The 23,413-nt window shown below is 41.7% G+C and overlaps 1 protein-coding gene across 1 annotated transcript; it reads left to right on the top strand.

Annotated features, from left to right (window-relative positions):
* The first annotated feature begins 2,901 nt into the window (after positions 1-2,901).
* Positions 2,902-21,746, top strand: LOC145396102 (transmembrane protein 184C). Its single transcript, XM_080269569.1, has 12 exons — positions 2,902-2,975; positions 4,462-4,617; positions 8,500-8,642; positions 8,994-9,030; positions 10,442-10,644; positions 11,334-11,460; positions 14,297-14,451; positions 15,082-15,196; positions 17,418-17,592; positions 18,097-18,290; positions 20,340-20,746; positions 21,129-21,746. The coding sequence occupies exons 2-11, from the start codon at positions 4,498-4,500 to the stop codon at positions 20,376-20,378; spliced, it is 1,308 nt and encodes a 435-aa protein (XP_080125695.1). The 5' UTR covers positions 2,902-2,975; positions 4,462-4,497; the 3' UTR covers positions 20,379-20,746; positions 21,129-21,746.
* The last annotated feature ends 1,667 nt before the right edge of the window (positions 21,747-23,413 follow it).

Below are 23,413 nucleotides of genomic sequence, written 5' to 3'. Positions count from 1 at the left end.
TGTGTGTGACAATGATTACAGCTATATTGCATTTATAAACTGACAACCCAAACCCCTGTTAGCTCCTCTGATGGCCAAGTGGATCGGTTTGACTTCCGTTTTTACTTTAACGTGGCCTAAGATTGCCATCATTCTGTCTTGAATGGTGGTTTGTAGCAACAGATTAACACTAGAATATGATAGCAGTTTTAGGCCATGTTAAAGTGAAAAGTGTACTGTATAGAAAGATAAAGGTGCAGTAGGCCAAAAGTATCACTTATTTGAGAGATGTAAAATGAGAGTTCTTCAGACACAACATGAATGTGTTATAACATGGTGCCTTAAAATATACCATACAGTATTTGAAGTTACCTATGTGGTACCAAGTTATAATAAATCATCATCATCCAGACTTCCTTTCCCACCCTTGTTCTCCAACTAGCTCCTCTGTTATATGCCTAACCCTATCAATGAGTATTCTGCCATATATTTTTCCAGTCACACTAAGAAGGCAAATACCCCTATGGTTACCACAAACTTTTCTCTCCCCTTTTCCTCTGTATAAAGGAACAATTATACCTGATTTCCAGTCCTCCGGAACCCTTCCCTCTTCCCAAGCCAGTCGACATAACTTCCATATCCACTCCACTACAATCTCACCCCCATACCTCGGCATTTCACCACACACTCCATCAATTCCTCACTCACGTGCTGCCGCTGCTGCTCTTGTGATCCCACGTTCATTTGAACAATTACCCTGGGGCTGCAGTGTGAAGTTGCCCTTTTCATGCAGCCCACCACTCCTTTCAGAGGCTAGGGAGGGGTGATTTGGTCAGTGGAGCTGTTTGGTTGTTCGTTCCACCACATGAAGGCATCAGTCATGATAAACAGTAAAGGTTTGGTGATATTGGCAAGATGATTTAAATGTTTTCTCCATTAATAAGAATACACCATTCTTGATTCTTATGGCACGGGTGAAAGAGTTACCAATACAGTTGAGAGAGGGGATGCAAGCTGGAAAAAGGGCATCCTGATGGCATAGAACAGGGTAACAAGGGCAATTCATCAGTGGCTGCACCTAGGAACAAGGTGTCTGGCTGTAGATAGAATGATCAGTGTTACACCCAGGTCCCCAGTTATGCAACTGGGCAGACAAATAGTAGCTGTAGCTCCAGGTTCACTCTCCAGTACCTGCGTTTGCAGAGTGGCTGTGTTCCAGTATCCAATCCCAGCAAAATAAATAAAAGGGGAGGATGTTAGTATGACCTTGGGCTCATCTTTATGTGAACCTGATGGGCTGAAGGACTGAAACGTTTATTGTTTTAAAGGTATAGGTGGTGGCGACCATCATCCACCCACTTGATGTAGTGCTGCCTACTTCTTCCTTAGCCTTTATCATTCTTTAGCTGTGTCTGCCCTCCTCTCTTATTTCTCCCATCTTTCCTGTCACTTCTTATTGCTTTTCATTCCTTTACAGGTGGTTTTACATTGAGTGACAAGCCAAATGGTTTCCTGTAAGCCAAGAAACCATTTACAACGCTGGGTGGTAACCGTACAACCAAACCATACGTGCTCCGTACGTGTCAACGAGTGGGTTGGTGGAGGATTAGTGCCCCTCCCTGTAAAACAGATAACTCAAAAGTCAAGTGGCCACCCCTTGCTGGATTATGGCGTCTGGCAATAGGTTGGTAGGTAGAATACATCATATACAGAAGTAGGTGGAGGCAGAAATTCCCCTCACACTCCACCCCCCCATCCTACTTCGGTGGATAGGGAGGGGTTTCAGGGACATTTGTATAACTGGGCTGTGAGACGCCGTTTGCTCACTATCCACTCACTTGATGTATTGCAGCTCTCGGGTGTCTACCCTTTCCTCTCCTCCGTCCTTCTTTCCTTCCATCGTCTTTTCTTTCTTTCATTCTTTTGTCGTCCCTCTGCCTACGGGTGACTTTACACTCCCTCTTCTGTCTTTCTTTCCTTCATTCTTTCCTCTTCCTTCTGCTCGTGGGTTACTCTACACTGAGTGACAAACCAATTGGTTTCCTGTACACCAGGGAACCATTTACTATGCTGGGTGGTAACCATATACCCAAATTTTGGCCTCTGGTGGTTTAGTGGGTAATTACAGCTCTCCAATCGGATTGAGCTGGTGAAGGTTTATATCCAAGGGATGGTTGGGGTTTATTGCTCACGTAATGCCACTCAGGGATGAGCGAGGCTGGTCACTCATCTCAAATGTCAGGACCAACTTGCCTAGACCCGGGCTCTTACGCTCCTCATGGGGCAATGTTGGATTGGTTGAAGAATGAATGAGATGCCGTTATATTATACTGATGCCACTACTCGAAGACGTCCCTATCCAGCACGGGAATGGGGGGGGGGGGGAATTGCAACAGGCTCTACCAAGACAACCGGGCAGAACCGGTTCTGGCTGAGCGTACAATATTAATAATTAATATCATCAATAATCCAGGCATACCACACTAACGATATTAATGAATCTTACATATATTTTCTTATTTTGAGCAGTACCGGTATATTATTTATTACTATTTCTAAAAGTTTGATTCAAACCGGCGGGCTGTCTTCATTAGCCTTCACTACTGATTGAAATGCTTATTGTCATATAGTACATATGCAACAAAAGGAGGTACTTGAAGTTTGTCCTACACTATATAAAATCTTAAAAATAAATAAATAAATAAAAGGCGAAAGGGGATATTTTATGTTGATAACTGACTGCAGACGAGCTAAAATTGTCTGGCGTTAGCAGGAACATGAAACTAGAGGGTATTCTGACCATGGGAAGGCTAATAGTTGCAGTATTAACACTCGCTTATGACTCAGAAGCACGCTTTGGGCCGCTGCTCGAATTTTTCTAGAACTGCAACTCTGCAAGTAAACAAACGTCAGCTGACCCGGGGGAACTGCCCAATCCTTAGAGTTTCATTCTTTTTTTTCTCCAATTTTGAAGCGATGTCGTGATTCAATAAGATGTGAGTGTGATATATGACGTGAACTAGATTATATGAGGTGCCTTATATCATATTTTGACATTGGTGAAAAGATGGTAGCCTATGTGGTATGTTGAAAGAACCCCACCCATGTTGAAAAGATTCCTCGACGCCCAAGTGTTATTCCTATATAAGAAGCGATGCAATGGTTCTATAAGATGGGAGTGTGGAATGAAATAAATTATATGAGGCGTCTGTGTGATATTTTGATCTACATAGTGAATGAGAAGGGTGTAATAATGAAAGAACCCCACTCAAGTGAAAGTGCCCCTGGTTTAATCACCTGGTTGCCCACCCCATTACAGTTCAACAGTGTGGCTCGGTAGAGTCAGCATTTCAAGAATTTGGGCAGCCCGTACTTGCTGGCACACCTGCCCTATTTCCTATACACATCATCAGAGTAAACTGTAGAGTAGGGGCAGAGTTTTGTGCCATATGCAAGGTAGTTACACTGCTAGAAGGACTTCAAGTTAGGAATTGTAGTTTTTCATTATATTCAGAGAAGATGTGACCTAGTTGCAAGTGGAGGGACTTTTTAAATGATACAACTACGTCAGTGCTAACAGCATCATCTGACAGAGAATTCCAGAGGTCTATATGTCTGATACTGAAAAACCTGTGTCTACACTCAGCCGAAGTGTGGGGCTTGGCCACCTTGAATCTATGGCCCCTAGTGTGAGCTATTGAAGGAAGAGAAAAAAGTTAACGCGGTGCAGTTGGGGACTAGTGATGAAAGATTTTCCAGCATTTAATAAGGTCAGCTCTGATCAGGCTTCCTTTTACAGACTACAGGTCCAGGTTATTCAGATGGTCAGCATAACTGAGTTCAGACAGGCCATTGATTTACTTAGTCCATCTGCGCTGTACAGACCTCAGGAGCCTCAGGTCACTGTGGTACCCTTTGTTCCATACAGTGGAGCAAAATTCCAGGAGATGTATGATGTGCGATTTGAACTGAGTCAACATAAAATCTCAGTCATGACAGAAGTTGGATTTCGGTACCGTAAATTATTTGCCAGGCCTGCTGTTTTTTTTTTTTTTTACAGTACAGTACTTATGTGTGTGTGAAATTTTAGAGAACTGTCGACCAAGAAACCGGTACCCAAGTCTTTGTGTGTGTAGTTTCTCCAGGGAGATTGTTCATATGATAATGCTGAAGTGCACCAATGGAGCTCCAGTCTACTGGGCCATTCTAACATCGTAGTACAATGCACTTGTCTCATGACTCAGTGACCTTGTACACCATATCTTTGTCCTTCTGGCATTTACTTATATCTTTCTATCTGTCTGTTGATCAGTAGCCTGACATCTGAATCCCATAAGGGGTGGCCATAGACAAATTGATGCCATGTCACCCAATCCTCTGCTATAAGACTCCCCTTCCCCAGCCTGCATCCCATCTCTTCATCTCATCATTGGTCTCCCCCTCACCCTTCACCCCTCCACTAACCACAACAACATATTTCAGGATGCAGTGAAGTGGTATTGAGTGTGGGGCATCAAGATGTGTGGTGAGCGTTGCCGCGTGTTGTGTGCACAGTGGCGGCTGTGGATACGACCCCTTGTGTTCGTACTCTATGGTGGCATCATCCTGGGATTTGTGCCATACCTTATATACACACTTGTAAGTAACATACTGTACTTTGGCTCATATTTGTTGCTTAACCCCAGCCTGTCTGGCCAGCTAGACCTGTCATCCCAGTAAGCAACTGTTATGAGGTCATTGTGCAGGTACAGTACAGTACATACCGGTACGCTGTGTAGGGAACCGGCACCCTCTTGTGGTAGACAGTATCACACCAGGGTTGGACCAGGGTCCTTCCCATGGCAAGGTCAGCAGCTACCAGCATTTTTTCACCTTAGCTAAACAAAGTTAGATTTGCAAGTAACAACCAGATTCAGCAATAATTATATGATGATAGCAGTAAGTAAATTCTGTATATAATTTAATTATTTATATTTTACAGAATATTAAAAGAAAAAATTAAAAGAAACTGAACTTCTGTTCACAGCTCTTTTACCATCAAAAGTAAATATTAAGCCAAAGTCATACCACTGATGGAACACTGCCAGTGTGTGTGTGTGTGTGTGTGTGTGTGTGTGTGTTTACCTAATTGTGATGTACAGGAAATGAGCTATGCTCATGGGGTCCAGTCTCTGTTTCTCAGTAAGTCAAATTTAGCTTTAAACTCGTTGAAGTTTTTAGACTGGACGATCTCTTTGTCCAGGCTATTCCACAGGTCTATACATCTATAAGGAAAACTATATTTCTTGTTATCCGTCAAGCAGCTTGGCTTCTTCAATTTCATTCCATGTCCTCTTGTTACTCTCATATCCCATAAAAACAGATCTTCTTTGTCAGTTTTATCTACTCCCATCATGGTCCTGAACACTGCAATCATGTCAACTCTCTTTCTCCTTTCTTCTAGGGAAGGCAAATCCAGTTTTTCCAGCCTCTCTCTGTATGACAGATCTGCCAGACTGGGAACCATTTTGGTTGCTGTTCTTTGTATTCTCTCAATCTTGTTTATATCTTTCTTTTTGTGTGGGGACCACACTACTACTGCATATTCTAACCTGGGGCAAATCATGGCCACTATCAATTTCTTTATCATCTCCTCATCCATGTAATGAAAGCTACTCTTATATTAGTCAGGAGTTTATACGTCTCTCTAACTGCCTTGTTAATGTGTTTTTCAGGTGACAAACTGTCCAGGACCAGCACTCCCAAATCTTTCTCTTCTCTTGCTTTTGTGATTGGTTCATTACCCATCAAATAATTCAGTGATGGCCCTTTGGTACTTTTTCCCATTTCCTAAATTTTACATTTTTTTTGCATTGAATATCATTTCCCACATCTGGCTCCATTCATGTATCCTATCCAGATCCTCCTGCAGCATTTTACAATCCTTCTCAGCCTCTACCTTCCTCAAGATCTTTGCATCATCAGCAAACAGACTTGCATAACTGTTCACTCCATCTACCATATCATTTATGTAAATCAGGAACATTACTGGCGCCAACACCGAGCCCTGTGGGACTCCACTTGTTACTTCCCTCCATCCAGACATCCTATCCTTTATTACTGTCCTCATTTGTCTGTTTCTCAAAAAGTCTCTCATCCATTCCAGGAGGTTTCCCTTCGGTCCTCCTGTATGCTCTAGTTTCCACAATAGTCTCTTATGGGGTACCTTGTCGAAGGCCTTCTCCAAATCTAAATACATGCAATCCTGCCAACCATCTCTCTCCTGAAGCACGTCAATCGCTCTTGAGTAAAAACTCAACAAGTTGGAAACACATGACCGTACACTTCAGAATCCAAACTGACTATCAGCCAAAATATTCATTTCATCCAGATATTTTACCCATCTCTCTTTCAGAATTCTCTCGCACAATTTTGCAACCATGCTGGTTAGAGACACTGGTCTATAATTCAGGGGTTCTTCCCTGTTTCCTCCCCTAAAAATTGGTACCACATTTGCCCTCTTCCATTCTTGAGGCACTTTCCCCTCTTCCAGAGAACACACAATTAAACTGAGAATCTTATCCGCCAGTTGTTTTCTGCATTCCTTCAGTACCCAGTTAGAGATTCCATCTGGTCCTGGGGCTTTCCTTACATCTTGAGTTTCCAGTAATTTAAATATTTCTTGTACTTCCACTTTTATATCTTTTATCACTACGTTTCTAGTCATTCCCTCTCCTTCCACAAACCCCTTTTCATTAGTGGAAACTGATTGAAAACATTTGTTCATTATTTCTGCTTGCATTGCTGCATCTTTATACACCTCTGCTTCTACTTTCAGTTTGGTGATTCCTTCCTTTTGTTTCAGTTTGCCATTGACAAATCTGTAAAACAGTTTGGGTTCATCCTTACATTTGTCTATTATACCTTTTTCAAAATTCCTTTCTTCCTCTCTACATATCCTTGTGTATTAATTTCTAGTTCTTTTATATTCTTCCTTTGTTTTGTTGTTACCTCTTTCTCCAATTGTTCCATGCCATGTCTCTCTCTTTTTTTTGCTATCATACACCTTCTGTTAAACCACTCCTTTATCATGTTTTCATTCCCCCTTACTCTTGGCACAAATTTTTCCACTCCCGAATTATAGAGGCCTAGAAAAATATTCCACTTCCTTTGTATCTCTCTTGTTACTCTGAATTTTCTCCAATCTGCATTTTCAAAAAATTTTCTCAATCCTGTAAGGTTTGCTTTCCCAAAGTTGTATCTTCCCTGCCTATAAAGCTCGTCTCTTGGCTCCACGTTCCCTGTTATCATCTGGAACTCAGTGACCTCATGATCACTTTTTCCACTAGGACACAGATATTTCAATGATTCTATTACATCGGGTTCTTTGGTAAACAGTAAATCTAGCCTTGCTATTCTCTCCAGTTTCTAATTTCATATTTATCACTTCGACCCTGTCTTCTCCCATTTCCACGGTATCTACATTTATGTTGTTCTTCACTGCTATCATCACTCCTCCCATTTTTTCTTTTCTGTCACTTCTCCACAGTTTGTATTTACCATCTCCCATCTGAACATCAATATCTTCTCTTAACTTGGTCTCTACAAAGCACATTACGTCAGGTTCATGTGCCCTCAAAAAATCGATGAGTTCTAGTCTTGCCGATATTGAACCATCAACATTAGTATATGCCACCATCACATTATTTTTTATGTTTTTTATACCTTCTTTTCTCCTTCCCTCCGTCGGTACCACTTTCTTAATTTCTGATCCATGACTCTCCAATAAAACACTGTCCTCTCTTCCTCCATTCTCTGTTTGTTTTTTACCTTTGCTTCCTTTACTAACTCCTTTATTTTAGCTCTTTCTTCCTCATTTGCATCTCTCCTTGTCAGACTGACAAATGAGAATGTGAAGGAGCATTGTGGTGTGGATATGAATGTGATAGGAAGCATTAGGAGAAACACATTGAGGTGGTTTGGCCATGTGGAGAGGATGGAGAGTGAGAGACTGATGAGGAGAGTGTATGTGAGTGAGGTGGAGGGGGAGAGAGGGAGGGGAAGGCCAAGGATGAGATGGAGGGATGGAGTGGAGAGGTATATGAGAGAGGGGTGTGTGAACTGGGAGCAGGGCAATGAAATGGCGGGGGACAGGGTGATGGGGAGGTGATATGTTTGTGGCCACCCCTTATGGGATTAAGGCGACTGGCAATAGATAGATAGATAGACTATGAAAAGTACTTTATACTGTACTTATCCAGAATATTTCAGGCTATCAGAGCATATGGCTGGAATTTATAAATCCTTTCATTGTATATGTCTGACTCATGGTGTAGACTCAACAGGTCTTTCCCTGAGGCCGAGCAGTTCTCCAGTGTGGTACACACCTTTGCATGTCACTTCTTGCACTAATTCAGGTAACTGATACCTTAACATGTTTTATGTGAATGACTCCAGACATATTTAGCAGCCTAATCCCTGAGGCCTGGCAATCTTTTCACTTGTCACCACTTTGGCACTAATACAACTGTCCATTTCCAGATCCTCCACGAGATCAATGGCTTCAAAATTGCCTGGCTCATTGGTGGAATATTTGTGTTTATGGCCATACCCATTACACTTTGGGAAATTGTCCAGCATCTTATCAACTATACCAAGCCAAAACTGCAGAAGCATATTATAAGGTGAGTGAGTTAGTGTGAGGTGTAGTGTGTCAGGTACTGTACTAGTGTATGGTGTGGTAGCAGGAGGTTTAGTGTAGTAGTGTGCGGTGTGGTGGGGTGTGGTGTGATGACGTGTGATATGCCAGTATGTGGTGTGGTAGAGTGAGGTATGGCAGTGTGTGGTGCAAGTGTGATTGTTGCTATTTTTATTATTATTATTACTATTATTGTTACTGTTATATTATTATTATTATTTTTGTTATTATTTTTATTATTATTATTATTATTATTATTATTATTATTATTATTATTATTATTGTTATTATTATTACTACTACTACCCTGCTAATAAAATGTATATATTTTTCACAGAATACTGTGGATGGTTCCAGTGTATGCTCTGAATGCTGTAAGTATTATTTATGCAGTAGTAGTAGTCAGGGCTGTGGAGTGAGTCGGAAACAGTCATGGTGATGCTGTAGTCGGAGTCAGCAAAAAAAGTCCCGACTCCAACTCCGACTCTGACCACCAGTAAAGAAATTCTTTAAAATGACGTAGATGTAATGTGGAGCTATTGCCTTTCAATTGACAGCTCCTTCAGTTTTATTTCTTGTTGCTGCTGCAGTTCATTTTTTCTTTTCTCTTATTGTCCACATTTTATTTAGGAGTTGTTGGTTGTTCTCTTGTTCTTCATTTATGTTGGACATATACATAGGTGCTGCCGTCTGTTGACAGAACGAGAAGAACAGAATGTAAACAGACATCACAGTCGACAGACTTAAGAAACTCATTTTGTCATAATGTAGTTACAACCATTAATGTCAAACCTTTAAGGACATGGGTTTTAAAAGTATCCTGACTATTCGGTGGCTGTGATGGAATGACGTCTTTTGTAAGTCATCATGGCAGATTTATCATAGAGAAACTCTAAGGGGTCGGAGTCGGACACACAAGAAATCAAGGAGTTGGAGTTGGTTACTCTGAATACCAACTCCACAGTCCTGGGTAATAGTAGTAGTAGAAGTAGTAATAGTAATAGCAGTAGTAGTTATAATAGTAATAGCAGTAGTAGTAGTACTTGTTGTTGTTTTCTTAGCAGTATTTGCAACCCCGGACTCATCTGAATGTGAACCTGATGGACTGCAGGTTACTCCTCTTCGGCAGTCCACCATCCTCCTTTTAGGGGATAGGAAACTGAGGGACGTGTGAATACCTTAGAAGTTTCACTACTCAGTCATATTTGCCACCACATGAAGGCATCCCTCTCCAACACCTCTTTTTGTAGTAGTAGAAGGTAAGTATTATATCTTATTCTAATTATACATTAAAGGATACAGTGCTGTTGTTTTATACCCTCCTCCCTCCTCCAGTCCTCCCACAGTTTCTTCTTCATCTTCTCCCTTCCTCCATCCTTCCTCTCCCCTTCCTTCCTTCCTTTCCTCCCTCCCTCCCTCCTTTTTTCCTTTCCCCTTCCCTCCCTCCCTCTTTATTCTTTTCATCCTTACCTCCTTTCCTCCCTCCTCCACTCACCCCCTGCCTCTTTCCCTCTCTCCCCCTCCTTCCTTCTCTCATTCCCCCTTCCTCCATTCCCCTCTCCCTTTCCCCCATCCCTCCTTCCTTCCATCTCTCACTTCCCCCATCCATCCATCCATTCATCCATCCATCCATCCATCCATCCATCCAGCCAGCCAGCCTGCCTTCTTTAAATCTCCCTCAGTTGTGTTTTCCATTTCCTTGTTTCCTGGATGCTACCTCAACAACAACAACAACAACAACAACAGTGGTATGATGATGATGATGATGATGATGATCTTTTTCAGTGGCTTGTGTTGGGGTACCCTTCGTGGGCACCTTATCTGGACACAGCCCGAGAATGCTACGAAGCCTACGTGATCTACAACTTCATGATGTTTCTGCTCAACTTTCTGGATGATGAAATGGACCTTGATGCAACCATGGAAACGAAGCCACAGACAAGCCACTTCTTCCCTCTCTGCTGTCTTAAGCCGTGGAGGATGGGCAGGTGGGTTTTTCAGTGTGTGTGTGCTTGTGTGTAGGGAGGGTGTTTTTGTGTTTGTGGGGGATGTTTGTTTGTTTATGGGGGTGTTTATGTATTTATTGGGGACTTTAGTGTATTTGTGTGGGGCATTTGGTATACTGTAGCATTAATAGTACTAGTAGTAGCAGCAGCAGTAGTGAGTGAATGAGGGTGTGGCTTATTTAACTCGGCAGACTTTTGGAGAGGATGGAGGGTGAGAGACTGATGAGGAGAGTGTATGTGAGTGAGGTGGAGGGGGGGAGAGGGAGGGGGAGGCCGAGGATGAGATGGAGCGATGGAGTGGAGAGGTATATGAGAGAGGGGGATGTGAGTTGGGAGCAGGGCAGTGAAATGGTGGGGAACAGGGTGACGAGGAGGCAACTTGTTTGTGGCCACCCCGTACGAGATTAAGGCGTCTGGGAATAGATAGATAGATAAATAGACTTTTGGTTAGTTTCTCCTACCATTTGTTTTTTTGTTTTGTTTTTTTATCACTCCAACCTTAAGTGTGAAGAGATATGAGTAATGATTGTGATGTTTGGGAGAAGTTGTATAATGATGATGATGAAAATAGTGATGATGAGCCAAGGATGAGAATTTTAACAACTTACCAGGTTTACTTTTCCAAAACTTTATCATTCCCAATATTTCTGATAAAGCCATTTCTTGTACAGGGAGTTCATTCACCGGTGTAAGCATGGCATCCTGCAGTACACAGTGTTCCACCTGCTCACTACGTTTATTGCATTTGTCTGTGGCCAGGCCGGGGTTTATGAGGAGGGAAAGCTGTCGCCCAAGAATGTGAGTATTATGTGTACATGTTAGGTTGGGTATGGTATTACAGTAGTCTTATTATTGTAGTATTACAGTAGTAGTATTGCTATTACAATAGTCTTATTACAGTAGTATTATAGTAATCTTATTGGTATTACAGTAATCTTATTGGTAGGGGCACGTCTCCTTGGTTACCAGTCATTTGACATTAGAAATACACCACAAGTTTACCTGTATGATATGAGAAGCTCTACAGATTTATGCCAGATGCACCAGAATTGAAATAGAAGAAGTGGAAGATAAAATTAGGAATTTTGGACATATGACATCTTTGGATTTCCATTACACAGTGACTCATGTTATTTTTATGACACTGCTTTGTGAAGGAACTCTGATAGTCTGTCTGTTTATTGCCAGACGCCTTAATCCCATAAAGGGTGGCCGTTTGTCCTTCAAGTTAGTTGTTTTACAGGGAGGGGCATTAACCCTCGATCAACCCACTTGAAACGTGGGGAAATCCTGCAAGTGCCATGGGTAAAAGTATTTGTTTTCTAACCTTCGTTTTTCCAGTTTATTGAGTTTGGCACATTAGGAGTTACTCCATCGCAGGCCTCATAAATATTGCCATGCTATTAAGTAATGTTTCAGAGTCCACTGAAAGTCAAAGGATGCATGACATCACTTTCTAGTGCAATTGTGCAGTTGCTAATAAAGTATTGGAAAGTTTTCCATCTTTACCCTTTGAAAGAACAAATTAAAAATTTTAATATACTGTACTCTCAGTGATGACTTTTGGGCATTGTATAGGTATAATAATAAATCATCGTCATCCGGACCTCCTTTCCCACCCTAGGGCATAGCTGTAATAATAGTTACTTGTTGTACCATGTACAAATTACATCCCTAAAATCATTTACAATGAAAAGGCATACAGGTATTGAGATTTTATTTGGCCACATGACTGAGGAATGGGTAAGCTGCAGATTAAATACAAATTTCATATAGCTTACCTTTGTACCCACAGCTTTCCTCAGTTTTAAGTGTGAATTACTTCAAACAGATTTGACACCATCACCTCTCGTGCCTGAGGCACCTCATTTCTGGAACCATATAATAAATTTGCTGTATGGTGGACAGTCTGTGACAATGGACACCCTTCCTCCATTTAATCTGTGATAAAAGGGTATTTACAGTGTTTTGAACAACCATGTGTGTTTTCCTCTTGCAGGCAATCATGTACCTGTTCATGGTAAACAACTTACATCTGTTCTTGTCCATATACCATTTGGTTCTCTTGTATAGTTGGACCTAACCTAATTTATCCTACTGTATGCAAACCAGATCTAACCTCACCTCACGTAGTTTAATGTAACCTATACTAACCTTACCTCACCTAATCAGACCTAATTAAATGTAACCTTATCTAGTCTAATCTAATCTAATCTATTCATAATGATTGGGTCTTGATTTTGGCTCCCTCTTACCTTTGTTTTTCATTGGAGGGAACAGTTTGCTGGCTCCTGGCCTTTGGTTCCTTCTTACATACATACATACATCATCTAATCCATCTTGCCCCATGAGGAGCGTAGGTGCACGGGGCTAGGCAAATTAGTCCTGACATTTAAGATGAGAGTGCCCACCTCACTCGTCCCTGAGTGGCATTACATGAGCAATAAACCCCAACCATCCCTTGGATATAAATCTGCACCAGCTTAATCCAATTGGAGTGCCTTAATTACCCACTAAACCACTAGGCACCATAATTTGGTTACAGTATATGGTTACCACCCAGCTTAGTAAATGGTTTCCTGGTGCACAGGAAACCATTAGGCTTGTCACTCAGTGTAGAGTCACCAGTATACAGAAGGAAGAGGTTCCTTACGTTAAAAAAAAGTAATCTAATCTAATCTGATCTAATTAAATCTAATCTAAGCTGTCCTATCCTGACCTTATATAACCTATCTGAACTGACCTAATCTAATCCAATCTAACCTAACCTGTCTAATCGTAATTTTACCTAACTTAACCTCTAACAGGCAGGGGACATTAGGTAAAGTCCATGCGTGAGGAGGTATGCGTTGTTACATAACGTCTGGATATTTTCTGTCCTAAGTTGTTTGTGAAATTGGGCGATCTTGCATCCTTGTCACCTGCTGTCCTGCCCTCTATCCACCCAAGCCTTGAAACAAGGAAAACAGAATATACGAACATAAGTTGTAGTGTTATAAGTGTTCAAGTAATATAGAATATACGTACATAAGTTTTATATAAGTGTTGAAGTAAAATAGAAAACACATACGTAAGATAATGAAGGCATTGAACAGTGTGTATGAATGAAATGATAAATTCAGTGTTCAGTGGTGAAGTAAAAGAAATTGAGCATAAAGTCCTCTAGCCTCGTCCCGGTCGTGCTTAGTAATTAGCTGTCTGCCCCTGCTCCTCCCTCGCTCCTCCCCTCCTCCTCGTACAGCCAGCAGAGACGTATTATTGTACCACGCATTTATCACCTCTTACCTTTGTTTTTCATCCAGTTTCATCAGTTTATGCATGATTAGGCTTATTCCTTGGTACCTGTACTTTATTTTTCCAAAAATATGCCGCCCCACACGGTCATATACAGTAATTGATAAGTTGCCCACCCATAAGGGGTTAATCTATCCTTACCTAACACTAATCAAACCTAACCTGCCTAATCCTAACTTTACCAAACATAATCTATCCTTACCTAACACTAATTTAACTTAACCTGTCTAATCCTAACTTTACCTAACTTAATCTATCCTTACTTAACCAAACCTATTCAGACCTAACTTGCCCTTCCCTCCCTTTCCCTAGCTTAACCTACTACACTTTCCTCTCTCAGGCATTTGTGTACCTGTTCGTGGTAAACAATCTGTCGCAGTTCGTGGCCATGTACTGCCTGGTTTTGTTCTACAAGGCAATGAGACGAGAGCTGGATCCCATGTCCCCTCTCGCTAAATTCCTCTGCATCAAGGCCGTTGTGTTCTTCTCATTCTTGTGAGTATGAGCATCTTCATCATCATCATTGTCATCATCTCTTTGGTCATTATCAGTGTCATCATTATCATCACTGTTAGAGTCAGTGTGTTTACCTTCTCCTCCTCCTCCTCATCATCATCATCATCATCATCATCATCATCATCTTTATGAATGTCTGTCTGTATATTTACCTACTGCCAGACACCTCCATCCCATGTCTTGAAATCCTATCAGTACTCTTATGTTAGTCAAGAGATTATACATCTCCCTAACTATCATGTATTTGTTCAGTATACATTTGGATAGGCATAATCGAGACCTGTCGAATTTCCTGTAGCAGAATAAAATGGTCTGGCAGTGGTCATATGGAGAGAATGGAAAATTAGAGACTGACCAAGAGAGTGTGTGAAAGTGAAGTGGAGGGAGGAGACCAAGGGTTAGATGGAAGGATCGAATGGAGAGATGGGTAATAGTATTTTCTTTCTTTATTTCTGTTTTTTAAGCTGGAGAGAGAGCAGCCAAATGGCAGAGAACAGGGCAACATGGAGGTGAATTGTTTGTTGCCACCCCTTGTGGGATTAAGGCATCTGGCTGTAAATAGAGAGATAGATTATTTTTTATTTATTTATTTATTTATTTTGTTTGCAGTCAAGGTGTGGCAATCATGTTCCTGATGAAGGCGCAGTTTATGCACGACATTTTCCACATCCCAGCTGAGGACCCTGATGAGGCAGAGGAGCGACGAGACTCCAGTATTATGCAGGTTTATAGTGTCGCATGTCTATATTCTTTTTACTTTAATGACCCAGAATTGCCACCTCACCCTCTTCAGTACTGAGTTGAAACTGTAGATTAACACTCCAGTATTCTACAGGTATATATTATCACCACCTGTAGCCTACTGTTTTGACTTTGAATGTTGAAGCTAGAGATACAAATTGCAATGATAATGAAGTTGTTTCTCTCTTTCCATTCTTTCTGTGTACTTTTTTCAGGACCTTACCTCACTACAACCTTAGGTGGGAAAAAAGAAGTGAGGTGAAGATAATGATAGGCCAAGGTGGTGATCAATGAATGTGTGAGGGAAGAGAGGTGTGGAAGCTGATGAGGCAGTGGAACCAATAAAGGATCCAGCTGGTTGGATGAATTTGTACAGAGGAGTGTATGATATAGAAGGCTTGGCACTCCTCCTTAACTTTTTTACTTTTTTTTTTTAATAACAGAATGGAGGAAGGAAAAACAAATGAATAAAAAAAATAATAATCCATGCACTGGATTTCTGGTGTCCTCTGTTCATAAAATATCTGTAACAGTTAGACTTGAACAGCTGTGGGTTGAAATCTGGAGGGAAACAACTCTGGGGAAGCGAGTTCCAGAGAGATGCAGTTCGGGGAATGAAAGAATTCTGATACGCAGAAGTTCTGCAATATGACTGAGTGACATTCCAGTCATGAGCGCTACCAGATGCCCATGTAGCACGTGGGAAGGCATGGAGAGGTGGCACCATGGACGCAACTTCGTTTGAGCATTTGCCAAAATAATATCTGTAAAATAATGCAAGGGAGGCAACATTCCTTCTTACTTGCAGGGGAGGTAGTTTATTTGTAATGGCAGGGTTGTTAATAATTCTAACAGCTTTGTACTGAATTTTGTTTAGTTATTTTAAGGCAACCTCTCCAAATCCATAACTTGACAGTTGTTGTATTGACCATTGGCAAGGTATTTATGAAGCTATGCGAGCAAGGTGTACCAGTAAGGTGGAGCCAGGATTCCAGGGCCTTGAATGGTGAATGAATGCATGTGTGGCCTGCTTCATGGCATATACTGTTAGTTCTCCCACTATCGTATTTTTTAAACTTTTCCTGGCTTTCTGAACCCCACCTTACCTCACATGGGTGGGGAAAAAGAAGCAGCTGATGGCCAAGTGTTGTCAGATTAGAGAATAAACTTGACTTGTAATCGAGTCCCATTCTTACCTCATAACTAAGGCTTACCAAAGTTCATGCAACCACAACCTACTGTAGTCTTCAAGTAATGAGAGTGGCCTAGTTCTGTTAGATGAAATCAGGTCAGTGGTAATATCATTCCTTTTATTCCAGAGTTTCCTAATCTGCGTAAAGATGTTCATGGTGGCTCTGGCCCATAATTATGGCTTCTCCTACAGTCCTTACATTGATGATGATGATAGTAAAGATAATAATAAATATAATGACAATAGGTATAGTTGGCTTATTTAAATTTAAGAAAGATCTATAACCTCTTGCAGCTCAGTTGATGGCCAAGTGTACCCGGGTCAAAGGTTAAATCTGCCTAGTAATCAGTTAGACTCATTCCTGCTTCATAACATAGACTCATCAGATACCACACAACCATGACTTACTATTCAGTCTTTGAGAGTATCCCCATTTCTGTTAGATGAAAAAGTAACATTCATTCATTCATTCATCATCTGATCTAGTGTTGCCCCATGAGGAGCGTAAGAGCCTGGGGTTAGGCAAATTGGTCCTGACATTTAAGGTGAGAGAGAGAGCGTCACTCCTTCCTGAGTGGCATTACATGAGCAATAAACCCCAACCACCCCTTGTATATAAACCTGCACTGGCACAATCTGATTGGAGTGCCTTAATTGCCCATTAAACCACCAGGTGCCATAATTTGGTTGTATGGTTACCACCCAGAGTAGTAAATGGTTTCCTGGTTTATAGGAGATCTTTTGGCTTATCATTCAGTGTAGAGTCATCCATAGACAGAAGTAAGAGGAAAGAATAAAGGAAAGAAAGACAGAAGAGGAAGGCAGGAATGAAAGAAGGAAGGAAGAAGGGAAAGGACAGACACCCGAGAGCAGCACTGCATCAAGTGAGTGGATGGTGAGCACCCCCACCTACCACTACACTAACAGATTTCTCCCATTCAGGCTGTTGGAGTGGTCCAGTTCTGTCAGATGAAAACAGTCTGACTAACTAACACATTTCCTTATCTCCCAGAACTTCCTGATTTGCATAGAGATGTTCATGGCGGCTGTGGCCCATCATTATGCCTTCTCCTACAAGCCGTACGTCGACGAGGAGTACGAGACGGGAAACTGCTGCCACACTTTCCTCCTCATCTGGGACATATCAGATGTGCGATCAGACATCAGGGAGCACGTCTATGTTGTCAGTGAGTATTACCACCATCCACTCATTTGATATAATGTTACCTTCAGCTTGTTGTGGCCCCAGGCTCACCTGGATATGAACCTAATAGATTGTGGTGTTCACCTTCATTGACATAGCTAATCTAGGTAGTCACAGATGGGTGGCCATGGTGGGGCCAAGGCCCTTTCTGGTGGGAGGGGTACTACTTATGCTGGGATCACCACACATGATCCAGAATTTCAAATGTTGGGGTCAGTGGGGGATTAAGGGTCTGACTAGGGGGCCCTGGGGGACCCAGCCCTCACAGCTATGCCACGATGAGTGAGGAGAGTGATGATCATGATCATGATCATGATAATGATGGTGTTAATGACGATTAAATATACCGTATTAGGGTTAAAGTGATGATGATGATGAGGAAGTCAGTTCATTGATACCTATATTAAGAACAGAATTATGATGATGACATTGGTGAATGGTACTGTACTTAGGCATTAGATAATGATGATGATGATGATGTAAACAGGTGAGGGCATGAAGCGTCGCCTGACATCTCGGGGAGGCAGCAGTGGATGGCCGGGCGGAACCTCCTCTCTGAGTGGAACATCAGGTGGAGACGAACACACTCGACTAATCGCTCCACATGCCCACTCCGGTTCCCGAACCCCACACCGCTACATGTCAACATCAGAGTCAGAACATGATGTTCTTATTCACCAGGTTGGTATGCATGCCATCCACTCACTTGATGTATTGTTAGTCGTAACTGTAGTTATAGCCCCAGATTCATTTAAACTGTGAACCAGGTGAATTGCCGGCTTATTTTGCCAATTTCCAGCAGTCCACCATCCTCCTTTTGCAGGGTAGGGAGAAAGTTGAGAGACATTGGTATGATTGGGGAGCAGACGTGCCCAGCTATTTCAGTGCCACCGCATGAAGGTGTATCTCTCTCTAGCACTAGTCACGATATAGTATTATAGTACAGCAATTTTGTTTTAGCTGTACAAAGATCTCTAAACCCTTTTGGCTCCCACTTTCCACACCACTACATATCGGCATCAGATCCAGGCAAGATGTTGTGATCCACCAGGTAAGAGAGAGAGCGATGCTTATGTTTAGATGCACATAGAAGTGTTTATGAGGCCCTTAGAACATTTGAAAAGCATGTGCATAGAGCCAGACATAGAAGAGATGATCAACAGGTAAGAGAGAGAGAGAATAATCAGGTTAAATACAGATATTAGTGGTAGGTGGGAGTACCCACCATCTACTCACTTGATGAAGAACCACTCTCAGGTGACCGCCCTTTCCTCTCTTCCTTCCTTCTTTTCTTCCTTCCTCCTGTGTCTTTCTTTAATTCATTCTTTCCTCTTCCTTCTGTGTGTGTCAAGCCAAATGGTTTCCTGTACACTAGGAAACCATTTACTATGCTGGGTGGTAACCATATAACCAAATTATGGCAACTGGTGGTTTAGTGGGTGATTATGGCATTCCAGTTGGAGTGAGCCGGTGCAGATTTATATCCAAGGGGTGGCTCCGACACTCCTCATGGGGCAGCACAGGTTTAAATGAAGAATGAAAAATACAAATATATAAAAGAAAGGAAGAGATAGTAATAACAATACTGCTGCATGTTGACATCAAAGTATGAACGCAGTACGGTCATTCTTCAGGTGAGAGAGAGATAACTGAGAGAGAAATGCCTGTGCTTGGATAAACACGGGAGAGAGTTTTTACAGCCCTTAGACTCTTAGAAAATGTACTGAGACTCAGACATAGACAAGAGGACCTGAAATGTATGAGAGAGAGAGAAACAAAAAAAATTGCATTACACTCTGTCTGTCTATTGCCAGATGTCTTAATTTTGTAAGGGGTAGCCACAAACATATCACCTCCTTATCACCCTGCCCCCCACCATTTCACTGCCCTCCCCCTTCCCTCATATAGCTCTCCACTCCATTCTTTCATCTCAACCTCGGCCTTCCTCTCCCCCCCCCCCCTCCATGTCACTCACATACACTCTCAGTGTTATTCTCTTGCTCGCCATCCTCTCCACATGGCCAAACCACCTCAGTGTACTGTATATCTCCTAATGCTTTCTATCACATTCACATACACACCATGACACTCCTTCACTTCCTCATTTGTCAATATGTCTCTCTGTGTAACTCCACATGCTCCTCTGAAATAACTCATTTCCACTGCTCTCACTCTTGATTTGTGTCCTTCCAACAAGGTCCAAGCTTCACTTCCATACATTACAGTTGGTATCACAATACTGTCATGCAGTGATTTTTTTTACTTTCATGCAAACTCCTCTATTTTTTATCACTGCTTTCAAAGAACCAGCAACATTTCTTCCTTATTTTAGCCTTTCAAGCACTTTATTCTCCAAACTTCCATCCTTATACTACCCAAATACTTAAATGCATTCACATTTTCCACTTCCGTATCATTCAACCTCACTGTACATTCAGTAACTTCATTTCTGTCGAAGACCATAACTTTACTCTTCCCTATATTCACCTTTAGATTCCATTTCTTACACTCTCCCAAACTCATTCACCGACCTTTGCAATTCTCCTTTGTCTTCACTTAACAACAGTATCATCTGCAGATAATAATATGGGAAGTTTCCAAAATGCTGCCTTCTCTCATTAGTGTCACTCCAACATCACTGCTCTACAATACCTTACTTTACAATTATCATAAATTTGTAGAGAGAGAGGGAGAGAGGGACAGAGAGATAACTTTATGATTCTGTTTCAGGGTGAAACTTCGGATCCTGAGGACATGAAAGCCATCTGACACCCAAGTAACCCCCGGCCCGGCACTGTCGTCTGAGAGAGGAAGCCGGGGGAGAGATTGGCGTTATGAGATAAGGACTGGGGAGAGAGACATCAGTGGTACCAGATAGAGACAGATGAGAAATGTCAGTGCTGTGAGATAAGGACTTGGTAGAAACAGCTACACGATAAGGACTGGAGAGAAACTGCTGTGAGATAAGAACTGAGGAGAAACAGCTACAAGATAAGTACTGAAGAGAAACTGCTGTGAGATAAGGGTTGGAGAGAAACAGCTACAAGATAAAGACTGGAGAGAAACTGCTGTGAGGTAAGGGTTGGAGAGAAACAGCTACAAGATAAGGACTGGAGAGAAACTGCTGTGAGATAAGGGTGGAGAGAAACAGCTACAACTGTCTGCTTGCATTCCTCCACCTCTACGTCGGGCGCGTAGCACCCGTCTGGCAGCAAACTCTCATCCCTTTTCTGTCCAACTCTCTAGTGCAAGAGTTAACCGTTACTCCCAGTCTTTCATTTATGCAACAGGTCAGCTCTGGAACTGTCTCCCTCTGTCTGTATTTCCTGCTGCCTATGATCTCCAGTCTTTCAAACGCAGTTTGTCCAGGCATCTCAAAATGATCGGATCTTGAATTTGGCTCTATATTGTATTTTGTTTTTCTCTTGGAGGGAACTGTTACTGCGGGCTCATGGCCTTTGGTTCCTTCTTCCTCGCATAAAAAAAAAGAAAAGAAAAAAAAAAAGCTACAAGATAAAGACTGGAGAGAAACTGCTGTGAGGTAAGTGTTGGAGAGAAACAGCTATGAGATAAGGGCTAGAGAGAATTACGATTAGATGACTGGAGAGAAACTACCATGAGAAGGACTGAAAAAAACAACAACTATGAGATAAGAACTGGGGAGAAGTACTTGTGGTGTGAGATAAGGATTCTGGATTAGGGAGAAATATCAAAGTTATGGGCTATGAACTGGAGAGATATGTGAAAGCTATGAGATAAAGTCTGGTGAGAAACATTAATGCTAGGAGATGAGGACTAGGGAGAGAGAGAGAGAGAAAGTGAGGCATCAACAGTACGATACGAGGAAGATACTGGAACTTACCCTTCAGAACAGAAAGAAAAACAGTGTGTAATGAGGAGAGACATGAGAGGTGCGTTGACATTGAGGTAAGGACTGGGGAGAAACATCATTGCTGCAAGATAAGGATTGGGGAGAAGATGCATTGACACTGAGTTGAGGAAGTCACTGGGACTCCTGAGAAATAAAAAAAATAACAAGTGGTGGTGGACAGGAGAGGCATTGTTGCTATGAGAATCTGAGAGAGAAACTTTGATGTTATGAGATGAGGATTGAGAGGGAGAGTCATCATTGCAGTTGGGTGTGGAATTTCAGAAACACTGATGGTACACTCAGTTGGTGATTTGTGAGAGATGCACTGGAACTATAAAATGAGGATTTGTGAGGAATAATCACTGTTATGAGGTTTGGAATTGAAAGAGAAACAGGAAAATTTGGGAGTTAGAGAAAGATGAAGTTAAATGAAAGAGATTTTTTGCAACAAAAGAAATGGAGAAAAGTAGGAAAAGGAAGGATGCTTGGTGGGGAAGTGGGTTAAGTCACGCTAACTGGATATGACTTAAGAGGGAGAGAGATGTATGTATGTTTATGGCATGAAACAAAACTATATAAACCAAAAAAAATAATACTGTACTTAAGGCTGAATTGAAAACTGTTCTGTAGAGATCCCTTCTAGATTAAGGTAGCTTAGTGGTTAGGGTTTAAATCTTGTATAGTTCATTCACCCTAACTACACTCTGCTCACTTTAACTTGGTGTAAAATTGCCATCTTTCTGTCTTGATTGCTGAGCTGTGAGAAAAAAGATAATGCTAGAATATGGTGCTAGTCATGAAGAATTGCTATGGAAAGGAAGTAGAGCCATAGTATTGTCTTAATCTGTATGCTGCTAGTCATGAAGAAGTGCTATGGAAAGGAGTTTGAGCCATAGTATTGTCTTATTCTGCCACTGATACTACAGGAAATAAGCTGCAAATGGCAAAAATCTCTGCCTGTTGTAAAGTGATTGACCTGTCGATGGAAATTTTCATAATTTTGCAGCTAATTTCCCATAGTTCGGTGGAAGAATAAGACAGTACCATGACTCAACATCCTTTCCTTAACACTTCATCATGACAAGCACCATATTCTAGTGTTAATCTCTTGTTACAGCTCAACATTAAAAATGAAGAGATGATAAATTTGCATCTAGTGAACAGAGTGTAATACTGCCAAGGAAAGCAGGCTGATCATCTATCCTTTAATGCACAGATGAATGTTAGCCTAGCCTTGGGATGCTACACCTCAATAGGGGTAGAGTGGGATTGGCCGTCACATTATCAAAGGAATTTGTTAATTTATAAGCATTTTGTAATTAGGATTAAAGGTATGAGTGATGGATGTAGAAGTGAAGGAAATAATTTGTATCTTCCCAGAAGACAAAGGTTATACTGTGGTAATAGTTGTAGTCCCATGTTCACCTGGATATGAACACAGTGGACTACAGGCTGAAATCGCTCTTTTTCCACAGTTCATCAAGCTCTTTTCGTGGCATAGAGTGAGAGCTGAGGGATATTTGTATAACCAGGCAGCTCCACCATCTGGTCGTAATCATTTCCACCACACGAAGGCATCACTCTCCAGCACCAGAAGACAGAATTATAGTTGTACACACATGAACCATCTTCTGCTGGTGGAGAGGAATGCCTTCCTGTTTTGGCATCAGTATAGCCAGGTGGTGGAGCTGCCCAGTTATGCAAATGTTCCTCACCTCCCTCCCTGTCCCTGTAAAGGAGGACGGTGGACTGCAGGAACAGTGCAACAGCAACCTGCAGTCCAATTACTTGTGGGTCCAATTCTCAGCTGTTACAGAGCTACAGTTACTGATGACCTTGTGACAAAAAATTATCTCCGTCATAAGTAGCCCAGAAGCTCATCAGTAACTGTAGCTTCATAATGGTTGAAAACTAGACACATGTTGATATAGCA

The sequence above is a fragment of the Coenobita brevimanus genome, chromosome 34 (genome assembly GCF_032717465.1).
Source record: "Coenobita brevimanus isolate Jiangsu-jjx chromosome 34, ASM3271746v2, whole genome shotgun sequence".
Classification (NCBI taxonomy): domain Eukaryota; kingdom Metazoa; phylum Arthropoda; class Malacostraca; order Decapoda; family Coenobitidae; genus Coenobita; species Coenobita brevimanus.
This window is presented reverse-complemented; position numbering and strand designations above follow the sequence as displayed.

Excerpts from the sequence above, each read along its gene's own strand:
- LOC145396102 (XM_080269569.1), top strand. The coding sequence starts at position 4,498 with ATGTGTGGTGAGCGTTGCCGCGTGTTGTGTGCACAGTGGCGGCTGTGG. Across the intron at positions 4,618-8,499 it reads CATACCTTATATACACACTT|ATCCTCCACGAGATCAATGG; the intron begins GTAAGTAACATA and ends GTCCATTTCCAG. Across the intron at positions 14,452-15,081 it reads GTTGTGTTCTTCTCATTCTT|TCAAGGTGTGGCAATCATGT; the intron begins GTGAGTATGAGC and ends TTTTGTTTGCAG.